This window comes from Diospyros lotus, chromosome 5 (assembly GCF_014633365.1).
Source record: "Diospyros lotus cultivar Yz01 chromosome 5, ASM1463336v1, whole genome shotgun sequence".
NCBI classification, from domain to species: Eukaryota; Viridiplantae; Streptophyta; class Magnoliopsida; order Ericales; family Ebenaceae; genus Diospyros; species Diospyros lotus.
In genome coordinates this window covers 17,307,972-17,330,503 of record NC_068342.1, presented here as the reverse complement: position 1 = coordinate 17,330,503, position 22,532 = coordinate 17,307,972, and the positions used below count along the sequence as shown (strand labels likewise).

At 38.4% G+C, this 22,532-nt stretch overlaps 1 protein-coding gene across 1 annotated transcript in view; it reads left to right on the top strand.

Moving 5' to 3' along the window:
- Positions 1-401: 401 nt before the first annotated feature.
- LOC127801379 (C-terminal binding protein AN) overlaps positions 402-22,532 on the top strand; it is a 39,014-nt gene continuing 16,883 nt past the window's right edge. The window contains exons 1-5 of the mRNA XM_052336414.1: positions 402-1,628; positions 10,662-10,885; positions 12,186-12,774; positions 15,076-15,244; positions 15,399-15,529. Coding sequence (XP_052192374.1) covers positions 915-1,628; positions 10,662-10,885; positions 12,186-12,774; positions 15,076-15,244; positions 15,399-15,529 — 1,827 coding nt within the window. The 5' untranslated portion in view covers positions 402-914. The remainder of the gene's footprint in view (positions 1,629-10,661; positions 10,886-12,185; positions 12,775-15,075; positions 15,245-15,398; positions 15,530-22,532) is intronic.

Genomic DNA, 22,532 nt, shown 5'->3' with positions numbered 1-22,532 from the left:
GCTTTTACGCGGTTCGGATGTAGGCCGGCCCAATGACAATGAGCCTATACTGTTATGAAGTCTTACCACATGCACCTCCCACTCATCTCTTCTCTCATGAAACTTAATCCATTAAACAATCAGATGTCCCAAAGTAATTCTAAAATAATCAAAAGCTTAATTCATCTAGTATTTTACAACTATATAATATTTTGGACCTATCTCTCGCAACCCAAACCCAAACCCAAACCCAAACGGTATCTTTATTCTTTTAAACAATCATTATTTTAATTTGTAAAAAAAAGGAAATTCACCTTCAGAAATTCATACTCCGTCGGGTTGGAGTTGGGTTCCGTTTCTGTATACCAACATCCAACATAACATAGCCGTTACTATTTATCCGTCACCGTCACCGTGATCTCTCCCTCCCAAATCTGTTGGCGCTCTGAGCTTCCTTCCATTCCATGAATGCGATGCGTGGTGATCGCGGCCCGCTCCTATCTGCCCCAAAGTTCTCGCCTTCCTTCTCTTTTGACTCCGTCTTCTCTTCCATTCACATCACTTCGATTCGTCCTTCCCTCCCTCAATTCCCAACACAGCTCCCATCTTCACATCTCCATCCAAAACCCTAATTTTCTCTCCCTGTTCTCATTATTTCACTTGGTTTTCCTCCCGAATTCTGTATTTATGCCTTGTGGCTGTGTTTCTCAGCTCGTTCCCTTCGCCAAGGTATAGATTTACAGATTTCGCTGCTTTTTGTCGCGTTCGGTACCCAATTCCCCGGATTCTGTGTTCTCAATTGTTCGAAATCTGTTGCTTTTGGTCGCGCCGTGCTTTTCGACTGATATATTATGCGGTTAATTTACGTCCGAGTTTGAAATTCTGCGACTTTTGCTGGTTTTGATCGCAATTGGCTGTCGAATTTTGTGGATTTGATGGATAATCAGGAAGAAGAGTCCTCGATGCCGGTGTTTAAGAAGCCGAACTCGAACATGTATCGGCTCATGAACGGGCCTTCGTTGCAAGCCTCGAGCTGGTTCGAGATTCGGCTGTTCTACGTCCGCATCGCACCGTGCGCCGTCGAGAGTGTTCCGACCCAGCTGACGCTTCGCCATCTGCGCCGAGAAATTGGGGTTTCGCTGGAAATCAATGGCACCCGCGTTCCGGCCTCAGAAGCAACGTCCGTGACGCTCCGTCGTGATCGTCTCGATAAGGAGTCGTCAGAGGTGACTTATGTGAGTACTGATAGTGTCAAGATCACAGGGGCCGTGGAATTTGAGGTGTACGAGAAGGAAGAGTTGATATTGTGTGGTTCTCTGGAGAGAATGGAGGCTGCTTGGAGTACTGGGTTTGTCGGCTTGGAAAACGATTCCAAGACTGGCTGGAGTATGGACTGTTACACCGCTGCATCAATAGTGAGTGGGGCTTCATCATTTTTCCAGCCAAAATTCGGTTTTTCAGCTCCGTCCTTTGAGGTTTATATCGCGGGGTGTTGTTCAGGCTTTCCCCTGATTTTAACGAAGACAATTCAAATTAGTCCTAGGCGGAAACCTCATAGGCATGGCATGCTTGATGCTATCCCAGAGGATGAAGAGATTGGGAAGGAGCAGAGGAACCATAACGGTTTGGTGCTGCAGCAGAAAGTGCAGGTACAGTAGTGGTGTCAACGTATTCTGGTTCAATTATCTTGCTATATGTTTTAATTATTTTGCTACCTAGCTTTATATGAATTCCTATGTTACATATGTTGAATTTAATTTATGCCCAAATGTTCTCTTTTGGGTGATTTCCAAATGCAAATATCTGATTTTCGAGCGCTGTGTTGACTTGACCCTTTTCCCCGCGGTGAGTTTGGGTGGCATTAGTTTTTGTTTATGACTTTTTGATAAGATTCTTGTTGCAGGCTGGCCCCATTATGTGAAATTTTAACCTCTAGAGAGTACCTAGAGATAAAGGGGGTTGCTTTTGTTGACTGAATTTCAATAATCCCTGATGGTATCTCATGATGTCTGCATTTCATGCATAATCTTCAGAGCTGAGAAATCTACTCCATGATATTTATTTTGCTTGCTCCATGATTAACCTTTGTTTGGACAAAGAGAGGATGAGTGTGGCATCCATTGAAAGAGCATTCTTAGGGAATCATTTTATGACATGTTTGTTACCCGGAGTGCAGTCCGGAGCTTTTTTCTTTCCTTGTGTGGAGGTTTTTTTTCACCCTTTTCAAAAGAGACTTTGAACTGCTTACACCTCGCAATCACATAAAAACTTTATAAAAGATTCAAAAAAGAGACGAATTCCCTTGAACCAACAAGAAAAAGGAGATGAGAATGTCACCCTTGCCATGAAGAGGGGAACTCTCACAATTTTCTAAAACTCCTTTATTTCCTCCCTGTCACAACTCAAGGGTAGTTAGAAGAGTATTATTGTAATAAGGTTGTGGTAGTTAGTAGGAGGTATTTTGTGAGTTGTTAGGAGCACATGTTAGAAACCAGGCAACCGTGAAGATTTGATTCTGCCTTGATTGATCCGTAGAGTCGCAAACACGAACTCCTCCAAGTCGGTCCACACGATCGGCCGTTTCCACGAACGCCTCGAGTAATGCTAGTCACCCTAGGCGCCTTTGAGAGATCCGAAATTTTTCTCTTTTTTTCCAGCTTCTTAAGTGGCCTATTTATAGAGTAAAAACCCTAATTATGCCTTTGAAAAAACCCTAAACGATTTAGGTTCGGCCCATAATCATATTGGGCCGAATCTCTCTTTTAAATTGTGGAACGGGCTTGACCTAAGTGTGTGACCCCTTAGGTCCACCATTGGGCTAGATGTAAGCCAACTTTATTGGGCTATATGAAGGCCCAACTCATTAGATTAATTAAACTCTTTAATTAAACTTATGGGCTTCTTAATTAGCACATCTTATGGACTTCTTAATTAAACTCTTTAATTAATAGTTTTAGAATTAATCAAATTAATTCTAAAACCCTACATATCATGGTTAACGTCTAGCAACATGCCATGAATACCTAGCCAACGATGAAAAACACGGACCTTTTCAATTGCAAATACCGTGTAGTAAAATCCTTTCATCAATCTATGTCCCGATTGAATTTAGGGTATGGTTTTATGACAAAACCCTAATCATTCAATAACTATGTATCCATTCCAGATTTATGACTTAATAGGTGAAATCAAAACATCTTTTGATTTCCACCTCACCTTGGCCAAGGATTTCCTCAGTCATGAAATCATCGGAATACATAGGACATCTTCTCATCTTATCGATGAGTGATGAATCATATTTCGATATTCATAAGCTTTCATATGTGATAAGGTTACGCCCAATGATAATTTGTTAATGACTTCATTGGAATCCAAAAATGAACCAAAGCATAACCAGTCAAATATAAGACTACCATGATGTCTCAAGTCTAAGGATTAATCTGCACTATTGCAACACAGAAATTCCAATTCGATATTAAAAATAACCATTAGGAATTCTATAGCGGGTCAGTTCAGTATACTTATTCTTATAATAAGCACCCACATATATGCACTACTGTCCCCACACCAATGTCCATGAAACGAGACATTCTCCCAATTGAGCATGCATCATATGTGCTAGTCTATCCGAGTTATTAGTGTCCAATCCTAATAACTCTATGACTAGGAACATTTAAGATCAAGGCTTGTAAGGAATATGTTTAATGATCGTCATCTCAATGCACGAGCATATTCCATGAGCCTATTTGATCTATGGACTTTGTCAAGAATGGATTACAATAAATAATGACAACCATCAATGACAAACAAAAACATAAATGCCTTGCAATAATAATTGATTGTTCCGATAGAATCAAAAAATGTAAAGTACGATCAATTACATGTAAATATAATTGGCTTGTGGGGCATAATTCTAACAGCACATGGGTGCTATTTTTCAGATTTCATTTACTGTTGAATAGCCTATAAATAGGCCCTAATATGTAGAGAAAGGCATGTTGATGATTGAAGTGGATTCTTATCTCTCTAATTCTCTCTCCCTCTCATTTCCTCTCTAATCTCTCCCTCTCTCTCTCTTTTGATTTCTCTCTCCCTCCTTTAATTCTATCATCTAGTTTCTCTCCCTAATTCCAGTCACAACCCTAGATAGCCCTAGGAATGTGACACTCCCTAAAATATTCCCTAGTATACCAAGAACAATAGTAAACCAAACATGCCTTACACTCTTTCTAGGACAAGCTGAACCCAAGAAAACAAAACATCCAACACTGAAATTGGCATTGCTCACTGGATGCTAAAAATAGAGGAGAACCAAATATCAGAGGCCATTTAAAACTGAAGAAGTAAATAATCAACCGATTTCATAGAGATGAATTAATTTGTGGGTCGGGTCCTTTTTACAGAAATAACATCACTCAATGGTGCAAAGATTCCTTTTCTTGAAATTAAGTGAAGCAGTCCAAACAAGGAAGGCTGCCAAGGGATGATTTTTCAACATCCAGAAAAATTTTCAAGGAGGATGCAATCTACCTTTCTTGCAAACAGCTACTAAAATGAATGAACTGAGAAAGTTCCTTGATTTGATGGGCTCCATACCCATTTATCCTTATCCTGCCTAACTTAGGATGAGTATGAAAGATTGCACAATCTAGCTTCCTGTATATCCTTATGTGTGCTTGTAATAATTCACTGTTGTTCACCATTAGTTTTACCTGTATTGTCATTTCATAAATTACCTTGAAGAAATAATGAGGGTAAAGCTATTTTGGAATTTGCTATGGTTTATTAGCTTATCATGGCAAACAGTAGGTTTAAAAAATAGGATGAACACTTAATGAAATAGAAAAATGGTATATCAACTACCCAAATAGACTACTTTCTTTTGAGAGAAGAGGATCACCTTGTGGTAAGGATTGTAAAGTTATATTGGGAGAATGCTTGACCATTCAACATAGACTTTTAGTTATTGAAGTCCATCTTAAAATATGGATAAAAAATTAAACAAAATGAGGCTTAAGAATGAGATGATGGGCTTTAAAAAGTGAAAAACAAACTATTTTTGAGGAAAAAGTGTGTGACAGAAGGTTGGACTAAGAAAGATAAGCTAACCAAATGTGGAGTGAAATGGCTACTGTTATTCAAAACACTGCAAAAAAGTTTCTAGGAGAGTCAAAGAAAAAAAGTCTCAAATCAAAATGAATCTTGGCAGTAGAATGAAGAAGTACAAGAGAAAATTAAAACTAAGAAAACTTGCTACAAGAGTTTTTACATAATTGTTGTAATGAAGAAAACCTAAAGAGGTAGAGTTTGACCAAAAAAGAAGCAAACAAGAATTAGTGAAGCAAAGTCAAAAGTTGTATAAAAAATTATACCAACAATTTGATAAAATGGATGGAGAAAGACATGTATATATATACTAGCTAAAGTAAGAGAGAGAAAACAAGAGATTTAAGCCAAATGAAAAATGCATAAAAGACAAAAACCAAAAAATGCTAGTAAATGAGGGGGTGATCAAAAAGAGGTGGGAGATTCCTCAAAGTTATTCAATGAAAGTGGAGAGACAAGTGCTATGTTGGGGTAGTTTAGTAACTTTGAGAAAGAAATTACATATCCTATAGACGTATATGTCCAAATGAAATAAAACAAGCATTGAAAAAAATAAAGAATGCTAAAGCAGTTGGACCAGATAATATACTGATAGAAGCATGAAAATGCAAGGGAGAATATGGCATTTTTTGGTTAAAGATTTTTTTTTTACATGATCCTTAAATTAAAAGGATGCTAGATGAATGGAGGAATAACATTTTAGTGCTTGTTTACAAGAATAAAGGAGATGTTTAAAGTCATGGAAATTGTAGAGGAATCAAGCAAATGAGTAACACTATAAAACTTTGGGAGAGAGTGATTGAGGAAAGATTAAGAAGAGATACCAAGGTTCATTGGGAAACCAATTTGTTTTTATGCCTTGTAGGTTAACAATGAAGACTATATATTTGTTGAGGCACCTTATGAAAAGGTTTAGAGATAAACAAAAGGGCCGACTTACATATGATGTTTATATATTTAGAAAAGGCTTACAACAAAGTTCCTAGAGAAGTTATAAGAGGAATTTAGAGAATAAAAGAGTTTGAATTGCTCATATATAGGTTACTAAAGACATGTATCATGTAGAAGAAACATGTGCTAGAATATGTGGAGGAGATAATGAAGCTTTTCCAATATATGAAGGATTTTGATTAAGTTCTTACCTATTTGCTCTAGTAATGGATAAACTAAACATATTCAAGTAGAGGTGTCGTGGTATATGCTATTTATAGATGATATTTTGTCAGTAAATGAAACAAAAAGGACCCAAATACTAAGCTTGAGATATGGAAAAACACTTTAAGATCTACAGGAAGTTAATGTCACGACCTTAAGGGCATAGGAGTAATTCTTCTATTACATGTATTTTTCTTTGTTGTACCTTAGGTTGTTATAGTGTTGTACTTACAATTAGTTACTAATTGATGGGATGTAACAACCTATAAATAGACTAAAGAAATAGAGAATGTTAGCTTATGAATGAATTTGAATTATGTTTCTCTCTTAATTCTCCTAATTCTCCCTCCATTCTTTTGAATTCCCCCTCCTCCTCTTGTTTTCTCCCTCCCTTTCTATATTCTCAATCCCCAAATTCTTCCATAATTCCATTCTACATCCATTGAAAACACTAGGAACGTCACATTTGGTATGAGAGCCGATCAATCCTCGGCTGTGACTCCAACAAACTCGTAGCAATTAGGTTCAAAATTTGAAGGCAAATTCTGGCTTGTGAAGTCAGGCAGTCCTCGGCTACTAAAGCAAATCAAGCAAATTAGGAAGGTGATTTCAAGAAACAATCTCCTGCATGATTGTTGGACATTAGCGAATTGTTGATTAGAAGTGATCCTAGCGAAGTAGATCTGCTTGGTTCTCTGGAAGGTGAGTGAGAGGCGAGTTTTAGGCAATTTTTGACTTGATTCCGACGGATTTTATTGGTTTGCATTGGAATTGATCAACAGAGGAGGCGGATCCAGAGTAGTCGATCGCGAATTGGGAAGCAGAGTAACAGGTGACTGCGATTCATCAAGAGCAATCAATCCTTGGTTGTTGGCTGGTGTGGCGATCGATTCTCATTCCAGAGGATAACAACAATTGTTCGATTCTCAGGGGATTGTTCATAGTAAATCAGATCTTAAGAATGGTTAGTTCTTAGCGAATTCTCAAATTGCGATAGAACTAACGACTTCTGGCGGTGATTCCGACGATCTAGACGACTTCTATTTGCTACAACAGTTTTGACCAAACTCTCATAAAGCTGCAGTAGAGCCGATTGGAGAGGACTTGACAAATTGCTGATCTTAGGCAATCCTTGGAAATAGATCAGCAATGAATTTTGATGTTTGATTAGAAATTGGAAGTAGATCAGAAAGGATTCTTTGGAGGAAGTAAAATGACGGAAGGCACAAGGATGAAACAACTTGAGACGAGGATGGAGGTGTTAGAAATGAGGATGTTACGGACTCAGGAGGTCGTCACTTATAGCAGGGAGCACATCTCAGCTATAAGGGAGAACGTGCGAGAGGATCTTGCTGCATCTCGAGAGAGTATGCAGAGGGAATTGGAGAGGCACCAGGAGATGATGGATCAATATGGTCAGAGAATAGATAGCGTGTTCAACATGCTGCCAACATTATTGCCTCAATTTTGCTCATCAACAGTTTTTCTGCCAAGGTCGGTGTTCCTGATCCAATCCTGCCTAGTAACGGACTTCTTCCTCGAGTTTTCGGGTTGGAATTTCTGTCGAGATCCATTTCTGATCCAATCTTGCATGGTGATGAGATTCCTCCTCCTCCAACCACAGTTGAGGAAATACCGATTGAAGAGCCACCAGTCCAAGTAAGAGGTTCTTGTCAAACAACCCATTATACAAGAAAACTAGGTGGGAGCACCTTAGGGATAATTGGAGATGAACAAATGAACTGATTTCTCAATTTGTATTAAACATAGATAAGGTATTTATACATGAGCAAGCCTTGGTTTGCTCCCAGAATACAGGAATACAAAATACAAATTTAAATAGGATCCAACAGATAAGATAGGAGATAAGATAGGATTTAAACTTAAGTGCCTATCCTATCTTTATGGAGCTACTTTATCTCTAATTTCTTATCCCTTCTTTATTGTCTTAGCTTGCTTTAATTTTAAATCTTTCAAACCTCTTCTTATCACCCTATCTCCCTTCGGTATAACAAGTATTTTCATATCTCCTTTCTTCAACAAGAGGAACTAGTAGGAATTGGGTGATGAAAAAGTCACAGTTGTAATAAGTTTCTTAGGGACAAGAAACCTCTCAAGAATGGGATAAATGTCACGACTCCAAGGGCATAGGAGTAATTCTTCTATTACATGTATTTTTCTTTGTTGTACTTTAGACTATTATAGTGTTGTACTTATAGTTAGTTATTAACTGAAGGGATGTAACAGCCTATAAATAGGCTAAAGAAGTAGAGAATGTTAGCTTATGAATGAATTTGAATTATGTTTCTCTCTCTTAATTCTCCTAATTCTCTCTCCATTCTTTTGAATTCCCTCTCTTCCTTCTATTTTCTCCCTCCCTTTCTATTCTTTCACTCCCAAATTCTTCCATAATTCCATTCTACATCCTTGGAAAACCCTAGGAACGTAACAGTTAAGTAGAATGAAACCCGAATATATGGAATGCAAGTTTAGTAAAAATATAAATGTGGATAATATTATTATGGTAAAATTGGAAGATCAAGCCATACCAATAAATGATCAGTTTAGATATCTTGAATCAATAGTCAAAAAAGGGATAGGGGGATTAATGTGGATGTTACTTATGGAAATAAGGCAGCATGGTTAAAATAGAAAATTGCATCTAGTGTTTTATGTGATAGTAGAAAATTGCATCTAGTGTTTTATGTGATAGTAAGATTCTATTGGAGCTAAAAGAAAATGGTTATAAACTGAGCAAAAACGGGAAAAAAAATAAAAGAAAAATTTTATAAACAACTATAGGACCAACTTTGCTGCATAACACAAATTGTTAGGCTGCAAAGCACTAATTTGTGCAAAATATGAGCATAATGGAGATGAGGATGTTAAAATGGATGTGTGGCCGTATAAGAAAAGATGAAATTAGAAAAAAAGATATTCATAATAAAGTTGGAGTGGCCCATATTGAAGATAAGATGTGTGAGACATGATTAAGATGATTTGATTATGTGAGAAAAATGTTAGTAGAGGCTCTTGTAAAGAGAGTGGATGGAATGGAACAAGTAGCTTGCAAAAAGGTAAAGGAAGAAGACCAAGTAAAACATGGTGGAAGACACTTAAGTATGATATTAGTGACAGGGGCATTATAGAAGATAAGACCATAAATAGAAATGATCAACGAGCTAAAATCTATATAAGTTATCCCAGAGAGGGTGGGGGGGGGGGGGGGTAAAATCTTGGTATGTTGTTGTTTGTCCTAAATTACCTTGAATTTCCAATTCTTGACATTGATGGACACAATCCTATCTTGTTCGCATTCCACCAAGCTGGTCTTTCACTTGTTCTATTGCCCCTTTTCCCGCAACTAACTTCCCCAAGGGAAGCTCAACTACTTGGGTAATGATAAGATACGTTGTTCTCACGGACATTGTTGCTGTGGTAAATTTATATGACTTCATTGTTTAGAGTTATCAGAAGAGTTGGTGTATAATTCCTTTTTCCCTCTGTGTTTGTCAAGGTAACTGCACATACTTAAAAGTTTGTCAAGTAAAGAACACACACACACACACACACACACATCCATTTTGCCCAAATTATGAAGTAACTGGTGTAGACCAAACATGTATAATATTACAGAGAGGCATGCTTTATTTATTTGGTTATTATATTCTGGTGGAAGGTGACCTGATATGTAAGATGTTGATACGGTTGTGAATCATCACTTGTTCTTATCAGTCCAGCCTACGTCCCTTGGCATTATCTTGAATCTGAACCCATTCTTCAATCAATTATCTTGAGATCTTAAGCTTGTCAGATGATGTCACTGAGAATATATATACTTATAATTTCCAAGTCATAATCTTGGAAGAAGAAGCCTTTGGGATGAGGTGGGAGGAGAAGCAAATGGAAGAGAAAAGTGACCTTGCCTTTCAGACTATTTTGAAGACAGCACAAGTGGGCAAGCGTGATTCATGAGATAGCTATATGATTTTAATCGGGGCATCACAAACATTTAAAACAGTTCTTGTGAAAAAGAGAACATAGTGATGGTGCAGTAGAATTTGGCTAGCCTGACAAATGAGTGTTTAAATCTAGCTGCTTTAAAAGCATAATCTGTCTGGATAGAGCATGATTTGTGGTCCAAGTTATAAATTGTTTAATTTTTTAAAAACTGCAGTTTCTTCTGTTCACTTCAACTCTAAGCTTGTATTGCCATGAAAGACAGTTTACATATGTTGATGCTCTTTGAAAATTCTATTTATGACTTCCACAAGCAGTTCTTCATTGTACCGTAAGATTCTTATATTATTTTCTTGTTTGTTTCTCTTAAAATCTTTACCATGAGGTTCGTACCATATTTACTGGGTTGCTGGCCTTGCATATGTTTGTTGTTTCAACTGTTCCATATGGGGAATTTGCAGATCTCAGAGGCAGAAGTTGATGACTCTGAGTTGGATGAAAAGATTGGAAGCAGCTATTATTCAGAGGACACCTATGCGGTCGAGGATGGCCAACTCTCATGGTTCAATGCGGGCGTAAGAGTTGGTGTTGGGATTGGGCTAGGAATGTGCATTGGTGCGGGCATTGGTGTTGGACTGCTTATGCACTCATATCAAGCAACCACCAGGAGCTTCAGGAGGAAATTTTTTTGAAACTCATTCGACCATTCTCATTGGAGATGTGTGATTGTGGTGGAGATTTTGTAACTTTGGTGGAGGCTGTATACGATTTTGTTGAGTCGGCATACAGCTTAGTCGGAATACTGCCGCACTTCATGTTGTATCCCTGGAGCTCATAATAACATATATGCAACATCAATATAGGGTGCTTCGACCGGATTTCTGATGTAGATCATACACATATATGTATATAGGTGCTACAATATTTGGACCAGAAGAAGCTTGAAACGCCTGCAGTAAGAGTTTTGTTTTATTTTTTTTTTTGTTTTTTTCAGAGTTTTGGCAATTGTCATTTTTGATTCAATTTGGTAGTCAGCAATAAAGTGTGATTTGTATATTAATGAGCAGTCTCCACTTGTAGACTATATTTGTTGGATGTTCAATGTCTTGCGCTTCAAATGCCCATCATATCCTCATTCGCTTTCTTTCTTAGAACCCTCGTCCTAAAACTTTGGGTCCAACACAATTTGAAGTAATAAGTCCCCAACCATTGCCCTTAGAGATGCATGAGAAGGGTGCTTTATTTTGGCTTTCAGTGCATTACTTGTTAATATAAAAGCTTTCTAGCTGAAATTTATGTAGCTGTCAACGTCTAGTCTAGTAAAATTTATGTAAGATTAATTGATTTTTTTTTTCCTTCTTCTTCTTCTTCTTCTCATTAATGCCCTCAAAGCCAACTAACTTGAAAGTCAACATTACAACTACAAGACACAACTGTTTGATGATAAAATCAGTATTCAAAACATTAACAGAGAGTTGCAGATAGGAAAAGAAATAAAAGGGAAAATGGGAAAAGAGCTAAAAAAAATTAAATATTTTCATGCTGCTTTGGTACGGTAAGGGTACGGGTTATGATTTTATAAGGAGATTTATTAATTTTTCTCATCTCAGGTAAACTTTCTTCCTGTCTCCAAACTTGAAAAGAATAAAAATGATTAAAGGTTTGGGACACTCAAATCAACAAAAGGAGAAAGGAGAAAGGAACGAAACGAGCATTCAAAGAAACGAATGGAGTATAATAGCAATTAAAGAAAATTGCAGGGGTATTTGGGAAAGAAGAAAAGAGGGCAACACTAGGGTCCGAACGGAGCACTGTGAGAAGAAAGAAACAACGACCCATCATCCCATCACCAGTCTCGCCACCACCTCACAGAAAAATCATCACTTCTTCTTCTTCTTCTTCTTCTTTAAGCAAATTATACATTTCACCCGCAGAGCAGAGAGAATAGAATAGGCAGACGTATTACGAATCTAATTTCACCGGTGAGTCGCCAGATCTGCTGCGACAATGGCTCACCGTAGCGAGGTTGCACCTCCGCCTCTCCCCTTGGTGGTGACCCTCAATTGCATCGAGGACACCGCCCTCGAGCAAGACTGCCTCGCCGGCGTCGCTGGCGTAGAGCACATCCCCCTCAGCCGCATCGCCGAGGCCAAGATCGAGTCCGCCGCCGCGGTGCTCCTCCATTCGCTCGCCTTCCTCCCCCGTGCAGCCCAACGCCGCCTCCGCCCCTGGCAGCTTGTGCTCTGCCTCGGATCCTCCGACCGAGCCGTCGACTCCGCCCTCGCCGCCGAGCTCGGCCTCCACCGCCTCATCCACGTCGACGTCTCTCGCGCCGATGAAGTCGCTGACACCGTCATGGCCCTCTTCCTCGGCCTACTCCGCCGCACTCACCTCCTCTCTCGCCACGCGCTCTCCGCCTCCGGCTGGCTCGGCTCCGTCCAGCCGCTGTGCCGTGGAATGCGCCGGTGCCGCGGCCTCGTCTTGGGGATCATAGGTAGATCTGCTTCCGCTAGGTCTTTGGCCACTCGAAGCTTGGCCTTCAAGATGAGTGTGCTATACTTTGACGCTCATGAGGTAAGGTTGTAAGAGATTTAACAATGTCATCTTTCACAGCACAGAAAAATGTGTGATCTTTAAATACTTCCTCAGGAAAATATTTAACAATTGTTACATTTGATCCTTGATGTGTCGATGACTCAGCGATCCAGTGGTTAAGCGCACATTATGCAGTTAATAATGAAATATCTTTGAAGTCCTTAGAGTCAGTAGCTGCTGAGTGGCTAAATGTGGATCCTTAGCTTAAGTGCATTACTGGTTAATTGATGTATTTGATTCACCAAATTTGTGTGCTATGTTGGCCTTGCGGAAAAGAATGGTATTTTCACTTTAGAAATGTACGGAATAATTTATTTTATTAGAGTTTCTGTTGTGTGGTGCTTTGTATGCCATCTTATGTTAATTCATTCTGATGTACATAGTTGATTGTATTACCAGAACAGTTCTATTTTTCACTTGGTTTCACTGCCATGAAAGATTAATGACATGCTTGCTGTTAAAGCATTTGTTCTAGATTAGAGCTTGTAATATGAAGGGCATTTTATGTAATATGTTTGCTGTTATGTTTCTAGAAGGTTTTATTATTTTTCTTCTAGGGCTGACCGAGAGTTCTTGTAACTGCTTTTGGGCAGTCAGTCAGGCTAAAGTCTCCCGCCTAATATGCTTATAAATATAGGTCTTGGGGAAGACTTTAGGGTATGCTTTTCTTTCACGGGTTAGTGATCTGTCTTGGGATAAGATTAAAGCAAAGAGGAAGAGGGTATATCTTTCTTGTATCAACTCAATATAGCTTTCAGGTTTTTGGGCTAGGTGTGAGTTGAGTTTGAGTGCTTTGTAATCTGGTATTATCTTTCAGGATAGTGGAGATAGTGGAGGCGAAAGTCAAGCTGGATGTAGGTCTTTCTTAAGACCGAACCAGGGTAAATTCTTGTGTGTTTGTATGTTCTTGATTGATTCTTGATTTGGTTTCTGGTTGCTGGTCACTTGTGAATTAAGGAGTGTTTTCATTTGAGTGTTTTAAGTGATCCTATAAGGGTGAGATCTCGGTTAACACTTGCAAACACAGATATTGAAGCTTGGAACAAAGATCAGTTCTGAGGTTGAAATAGGTTACCGCATAGATCTCAACATGGTTATCTGGAATGCACCAGCAAAATCAAGCCTATTTTGATCCGGACTCATAGCTTTTCTCTGTAACTAACTGATATTAAAACAGAGTACTAGAAATGTGGATTTAACACCGCATTGGTTCTACAGTTAAAATAGTTATCATGTAGTATGAATCAAGAAAGAAAATTAAAGTTCTTAAAAAAGTTTGTTGCTAGAGGAATTAAGATTCATAACTTGATCTTGTAAACTATAACAACAATCACAAGCCTTAATCTCATTTGGCGGAGTTGGCTACATGAATTCTACCTTTTTAACAGCTTGATTTTGTATATTAAATAAAAATATTGTACCCACTGCAAGGTGGAGAACTCCTGTCCTTAATAAAACATGTATTTTGTTCCTATATCTTAATTGAACAATGCTATTATCATTATTGGCGTAAGCAGGCTACATGAGATTTTTGCTTCCACATTTGGGGGGGATATTTATAAAAATAATCTTCTGAATGGTTGATAATCTGCAATTGCATTTTTCTTTAGTAAGTATTATACCTAATTCATTCAACCAGTATGAAGTGCAACAGGATTGCTCAAACATGTGTAGAGTAGGTTATGTATGGAGTCAGAGTTCACTTTGACTGAAAAAGATGCATCTTTTCCTTAACTGAAAAAGATGCATTTTGTTGAAGTAAGACAACTTGAGAACTTAGGTTACAGCTCTTTAAAGCTCTTGACAAGAATACCAACTCATGAGTTCCACTAATATGATTTTGAAGTTTGACACTCGTGGAACTAAGGAATAGTTATATGTGACTTAGTACAAAAGAGTTGCCTTTTTTTATTTGTACAAGTAATCATAAAATTACAACTTTTTTGATGAATGGAGTTGCCTCTCTTCATTTAAGAAGATTAATTAAGTTAATAGATTTTCAGAAATTATAGAGGACTTCTGACAACTTGGCAAGTGAATAATAATCTTATCCTTGCTTGGGCTGTCTTAATTGGTCGCTTCTAAGCTTCATCAAAGTGTTTACTGGACATTTGTATATATTTGTTGTTGCCAGCATTTGGTATGTGTTATTCAGATACTGGCCTTGCCTTCTTTAACTTTTCAGCTTTGGATGTCTTTTTGAGAAACTGATGATATCATTGGATGGATATCTAATAAAATATTTGCACTGATTAATTTTTCTTGATTACATTTGTGCAGGGAAATGGAAAGTTGAGTAGATCATCGATAACATTCCCTCCTGCTGCCCGGAGAATGGATACCCTTAATGATTTACTTGCTGCAAGTGACCTCATTTCTCTCCACTGTGCTCTGACAAATGAAACCGTTCAAATTATTAATGCTGATTGTTTGCAACATATTAAGCCTGGTATTTCATCACATCTTTTACTTGTAAAATAAATAAAACAAAAATAAAAAGCTTCTACACTTTATGTTGCATTTGAGAAGATTTTCAAAAGAAAACTCTTGTACTTCTCTTATCTATTCTTACAGAGGAGTGGTTTGAACTGTGATTGTTGCAGGGGCATTTCTGGTGAATACAGGTAGCAGCCAGCTGCTGGATGATTGTGCTGTAAAGCAGCTTTTGATTGATGGCATGCTTGCAGGCTGTGCTCTGGATGGTGCCGAAGGACCACAATGGATGGAAGCATGGGTATGATGAGTAGTCTTAGGGTATGAATATGATTTATATGTTCATATGTGATTGCTTGGCAGATGATGTTAAATATTTTAAGTTTATGTCCTTAATATCAATGGGTGGCTCTCTGGCCTTTTCTTATTCCTCTTTCTTGTATTGATACTTTACTATGGTTTTTATGTCCCTCCTATCTAATATGATATCATGAATGGTTGCTCACTTGCTTTCAGTCAGTGTTCTAAAACGTGCTATGCGCTAGTCGGGTGCCAGGCTGGGGCGTAGCACCTAGGCGGGGCCTAGGTAGACTAAGGAAAACTATTGTTTTTATTTTTTATTTTTTTTAACTTTGTGATGTAACTTATGTTATTTTCAATTAAATCAAAATTGAAAGTGCCATGAAAATATATATATATATATATGTTACATATATATATTAGATATATATCTAACATATAAATAGAAAAGAAAAAAAAAAAATATATATCTAGCATATAAATATAAATAGAAAAATATATATCTAATATATTTAATATATAAATAGGGGTGAGCAAATATTCGGATTAACCGAACCGAACTGACCGATTTGATTGGTTCGGTTCAGTTACTTTTAATAATCAGTTCAATTTGGTTATTAATTTATAAAAAAATCGGTTAACTCGGTTAACCGAATTGAACGCGGCACTACCCCCCCCCCCCCCCCCCAACACAAACTCCCAAACAACCCTCTCTCACTCTCTCTGCCAACACCCCACCCCACACCCCCCCGCCTTCTATCTGCCACAAACCCCCAGAAACCCACGCTTCTCTCTCTCCTTCCTTCCTTCCTTCCCCCTTCGACCCTCCCTTCCCCTTCTCTGGTTCTCCCCTCTCCGCGGCGGCAACTGGCCCATCGCCACACCTCCCACCACCTCTCTCTTTCTCTGCCCTCCCTTCCCCTTCGGTCGTCCCCTTCCCCTTTTGTTCTTCATCACTTCATCACAAACTCTTTGGCGCGACAGGGGAGGTGGCTGCCATCGCTCTCTCCGATGAAGACACCGACGCCGTGGACTCCAGTCACTCCACCTTAGCCCTTCGTCAGGTAAATTCTCCAAAAACTTTTTTTTGTATATTTTTCACTATTAAATTTAATTTTTAGATCTATAAAAAAATTAGCCTTTGGATCAACCTTATTTTTTAATATATGAGATGTCGCTATTGTGGGAATCTGATGATCGGTTCCGATGATCGGAATCGCTGGCCGGCGGCAACAGTGGTCGGTTAAATCGGTTTCGGTTAGTTTGGTTAGGTGGGTTTTGTCGGTCGGTTCGGTTCGGTTACTCTCTTTCAAATGGTTTGGTTCAGTTAAGAATTTTTAGGGAATTCGGTTCGGTTATAACCGAATGCTCACCCCTATATATAAATAGAAAAGAAAATATATATATATATATCTAACATATAAATAAAAAAATTAAATAACATAATAAAGTTTATATGTTAAATAAACCCAAACAGAATCAGTTCACTAGCTTAAAACATTGCTAGTTGATTGTTAAATATATATATATATGTATAAAGTTATTAAATAAACCCTAACAGCACCCAACAACGAGAGAGAGAGGGGTCAGAAGCAGAGATGGAGCTTGACAACAGCGGTGGTGTTGACGCAGCGAGGACGTGGCAGCTTGATGGCATAGAGGTGGTGAGGAGGTCGCGATGGAGCTGGAGGTAGCGAGGAGGTATTGGCGGCGGCCTTGGGTTGAGACGAGTATGAGAGGGTGAGACGGATGAGAGGAGTAAGAGATGCTTCGGAATCGACAAAGGATAAGATTTAAACCCAAAAATTAGGCATCCCAGGCGGCTAGGCGTCGCCACCGCCTGATTAATCGGGCCAGCGCCTAGAGGGGCCGACTAGGCCATATTCGCAGCGACCGCCTAGGCCGATTTTTAGAACATTGCTTTCAGTACCTTGTTGTATGCATTTGGTTTTTTAAGCAATGAGTGATGATCTAGAAGCTTTAGTGCAGTTAGTAAAATGAACTTGTGCTCAATTTGAGTGTTTTGCTTCCAATATTTTATCTTAGTGTGGAGATCAGGTAAAATTTTACTGCTGCAGTAGTCCAATTTGAGGTAATTATAGTCGTTTCAAAGGACCCCGTTTAGTTGTGGTGTTGGTCAAAAAAATATGCCATCATGTCCACCCCTTTTCTTCACCTAAAGATGCTTAAGCATCAATGTAAAAGCAGAAAACAATCTCTTCTACTATTTCTATGGTTAAAACTCTGATGATCTAACTAGGAATTCTTAAGTTAGCTTCCCTTGATAATGGAAGCTTTAAATGCATTACTTTGCTAATTTGGGACAATGAGACGCTTGATTTACAAGGAGGCCTTTACTCACTTTTAAATAAACTGTCAACATGGGCCTATGACGTAATTGAGTTAGTTTTGGTTTTCTTTGGTAATTTGGGACTCTGGAGAGGAGGCTTTCTAAGAAGGACTGGATGCTTGTTTCCTCAATTGTGAACACAATGGCCCCAAGATGGAACTTCTAATTTCATTATTGGGTTTGAGAGAAAGTATACAAATCCAACTTCATCATGTGATCGTGGCAGGCTCCAATCCTATTCATAATTAGATGAACAGGAGGCAATGGGCTCACCTGGTGGCATGAAATGTTCCTTTGAATTGTTCCTTCTAATTGCAGATGCAAAAGGTTTTTGGTCACATCATGGGGAGCTAAACTTAAAGGCTGTAGATTCCCCTTTCTTTTATCATGCTGTTGTTTTGTAATTCTATAGACTTTTTCCCTAGAAAGATTTATAGTGGGATGCTTCCTTCTATTTTTATTACCCTCCCTTCTATCAGTTATTTCCTTCCTCTTCATCTCTCTACGTTAATTTTTTATCAAAAAGAGAAGAGGGAATTCTCTAGTTTTGTTGGTGCTTAAATTTATCAGGGAAGCTAGTAAAAAAAAAAATACAATGTTAGCCAAGATCTCACCTCTTAGTTTGATCACTCAATCCTCAACACACACCCGAACAATCTCGCACTCTCACAATATAACAGAGAAACAGAAAAGTACAAAAATTAAATCAAGAACAGAAAAGAACACAAGAGCTTATCCTGGTTTAGTCTCAAATGAGACCTACATCCAAATTGGCTTTGCCCTTAGCTTTCTCTACTATCTTTAAGAGATGATACACGATTACATGTGCTTCTTACACCCAACTCTCTCCCAACCCATAAAACCTAAAAGCTATAGAGTTGATACCCGAAAGATATACCCTCTTTCATACACATCACATACTCGCACAAGATAGTATAAAATCTCAATGAAAAAGCTCTCTACAAAGCCTACCTCCCAACCCCTATTTATAAGCTATAGAGGTGAAAATAACAACCTGATCGACTGCCCCTAAGAAACAGTTAAAACAGAACCGATCAGCCTTCTAGAAGAACTTATACAGAAAATAACTTGACATCTCTCTCACATTTGAAGACTCCTAATCTAGTACAAATGACTTTTAACAAATTCTCCACCCATTTGACTTGATTAGGCTTCTCCCAGTTCTTGCAACCTTCAGATCCCTGCTTGTCCAAACTGTAGGATCTTCATATAGTGCTAAAGCTTTGCTGATGGTACTGCTTTTGTGAAGATGTCTGCTGCATTGTTTTCATCTGCAACTTTACTTAAGAAAACATATTTATTTTCAATAATTTCTCTTATAAAATGGAGTCTCACATCTATATGTTTTGTCCTCTCATGGTGTGCTTGATTTTTAGATAGATGTATGACACTTTGGCTATCACATAACAAAGTGGCCTTCACCTCTTAGCCTAGGAGTTCATTGACTAGTCCCTTAAGCCACATAGCCTCTTCAAAAGCTTCGAAATTATTATGTATTCAGCCTCAATTGTAGATAATGCTACTACATGTTGGAGACTTGATTTCCAACTAATTGTGGAGTTCCATAACCTAAACACATATTCGGTTGTAGATCTTCTTTTGTTTGTATCAACATCATAGGTTGCATCCGAATACCCTAGGATACTAGGCTGGACTGCTATCTTATCACCACCATAGGTTAGGAGATGACTTAGGGTTCCATTCAAATATCTAAACATCCATTTTACTGCTGACCAGTGGGATTTTCCTGGATTTGCCATAAAACGGCTCACGACACTCATAGGATGAGCTAAATCTGGTCGAGTGCACACCATGCTATATATTAGGCTCCTACTGCACTCAAGTATGGAATATGGCTCATTTCCTTCCTATCTTCCTCATTCTTTGGGGATTGGACTGATGACAGTTTAAAGTGTGGTGCAAAAGGCACACTAACTGCCTTTGCATTTGACATTCCAAACTTGGATAAAACCTTGGCTAAGTAGGACTTTTGAGATAGGTATATCCTCCTATGTTGTGTATCTCTAGAAATCTCTATTCCTAGAATTTTCCTGGCTTCACCTAATTCTTTCATTTCAAATTCAGCTTTTAGCCTTTGCTTGAGTAGTTGAATGTCTTGATGGGATTGACTTGCAATGAGCATGTCATCCACATACAATAGTAAATATATGGAAATGCTAAGTGTAACATGCTTATAATACACACAACTATCATAGAAACTTCTGGAATACCCTTGGCCTACCATAACTGTATCAAATTTATAGTACCACTGTCTTGGGGATTGCTTAAGCCCATATAGGGACTTCTTAAGCAAGCATACCTTCTCCACCTCTCCCTTAGCTTCAAATCCCCTTGGTTGATCCATTAGAATTTTCATCTCTAGGTCCCCATGAAGGAAAACAGTTGTTACATCCATCTGCTTTAGTTTTAGATCTAATTGAGTTGTTATGGCGAATAGAACCCTTATAGATGTATGTCTCACTACTGGGAAGAATACCTCATTAAAATCAATGCCTTGAACTTGGGTAAACCCCCTAGCAACCAGCTTAGCCTTATACCTAGGCTTAGGGTTAATTCCTACCCCTTCCTTAATCTTAAAGAGCCATTTGCAGCCTACAACGCGCTGCCCCTTTGGCTTTTCAACCAGTTCCCAAGTCTGATTTTTCTTTAAGGATTCTATTTGCAAATGACATAGTGTTGGTGCATGAAACAAAAGAAGGAGTGAACACTAAGCTTGAGTTGTGGAGAAACAATTTAGAATCTAAGGGATTTAAATTAAGTAGAAAGAAAACAGAATATATGGAATGTAAATTTAGTAAGAATGCAAGAGTGGAGGATGTTATAATAAAATTGGAAGACCAAATCTTACAAAGAAAAGACCATTTTCGATATTTGGGATCAGTGATTCAAAAAGATGGAGAAACTCACAAGGATGTCACACATAGAATTAAGGCAGGTTGGCTAAAATGGAGAAATGTATTGGGGGTGCTATGTGATGGTAAAATCCCATTAAAACTGAAAGAAAAATTTTATAGAACAGCTATAAGACTAGTCTTGTTGTGTGGCTCAGAATGTTAGGCAGTCAAATACCAACATGAGCAAAAAACGAGCGTAGCGGAGATGAGGATGTTAAGATGGATGTGCGACCATACAAGAAAAGATAAAATTAGGAATGAGGTTATTCTTAATAAGGTATGAGTAATATCAATCGAGGAGAATATGAGAGAAACTAAACTAAGATGGTTTGGTCATGTGAGAAGGAGACCAAGAGACGCTCTTGTGAGGAAAGTTGATGAAATGGAACAATTAGTCAAAAAAAGAGGTAGAAGCAAACCCAAGAAGGCTTTGGGAGAGACATTAAAGTTTGATATGAAGTGTATGGATCTAAATGAAAATATGACAAAAGACAGAAATATATGAAAGTCTAGAATTTATGTAGCCGACCCCACATAGTGGGATAAAGGCTGGATATGTTGTTGTTATTGTATTCTATTTCAGACTTCATGGCTTCTAGCCATTTTCCAGCATCCTTGGAGGACATTGCTTCTTCATAGGTAATTGGTTTTTCCCCCATTATTTCGGTTGCACTAGTAAAAGCATAGGCCACTAGATCAGAATAACCGTATCTCTGGGGCCTAGGTTGTCTATCCCTTGCAACACTATACCCATTCGGATTTGGTTGATCTCCTAGGTTGGAGTCTGCATCACTATCTACTTCATCTTCTTCATAGTGAGAAGATTCTTGGGTCTGGTCTTGAGCATGATCATCTTCATGGTCACTGCCATGAAACTCATATGTAGTTTCAGGAGGTCCTGAGGTATTAGATGGGTTAATTCCTGTTATTTCTACATGAACATAGTCTTTTTCCTCTTCTGGGCTATGTTGGGTTTGATGGTTATCTAATTTCATGGTAGAGGATTCATCAAATGTCACATCTCTTGTGACTATAGTTCTAGGTCTCGCTGATTCTAGGTTCCATATTTTATAACCTTTAACACCTGAGGGGTAACCTATAAATAGACATCTCTTGGCTCTAATTTGCCTTGCTTCACATGAGCATAGACTAGGCATCTGAATATTCTAAGGTGTGTTAGGCTTGGTTTGTGCCTTGTCCACCTTTCATATGGGGTCTGAAAATGTATTGTTGCAGAGGGTGACCTATTTATAATATGGGCTCCTGTGAAAACAACCTCCCCCCAAAAGGACTTGGGCAAGTTTGCATGAAAGAGCATGCATCTTACCCTCTCCAAAAGTGTCTGGTTCATCCTCTCTGCCAATCCGTTTTGCTTAGGGTTCCCGGGAGCTGTTAAGTGTCTATACCTCCCTCTTTACACATTTGATTAAAATCCCTATTGCAAAACTCTAACCCATTATATGTCCTAATAGCCTTCACTGATCTGTCTCTTTGGTTCTCTACCATTGTCTTCCATGCCCTAAAAATTTCAAAAGTGTTATCCTTAGACTTTAGGACATATACCTATAGCATTCTTGAGAAATCATCTATTATTAATTGAAAGTACCAAGAGCTCCCATGAGTCAATGTTTGGGCTGGACCCCACAAATCTGAATGGATGTAGTCTAGGGGTACTTTTGATGAGTGGATAGTTGTCTTGTTAAATTTTATCTTAGTTG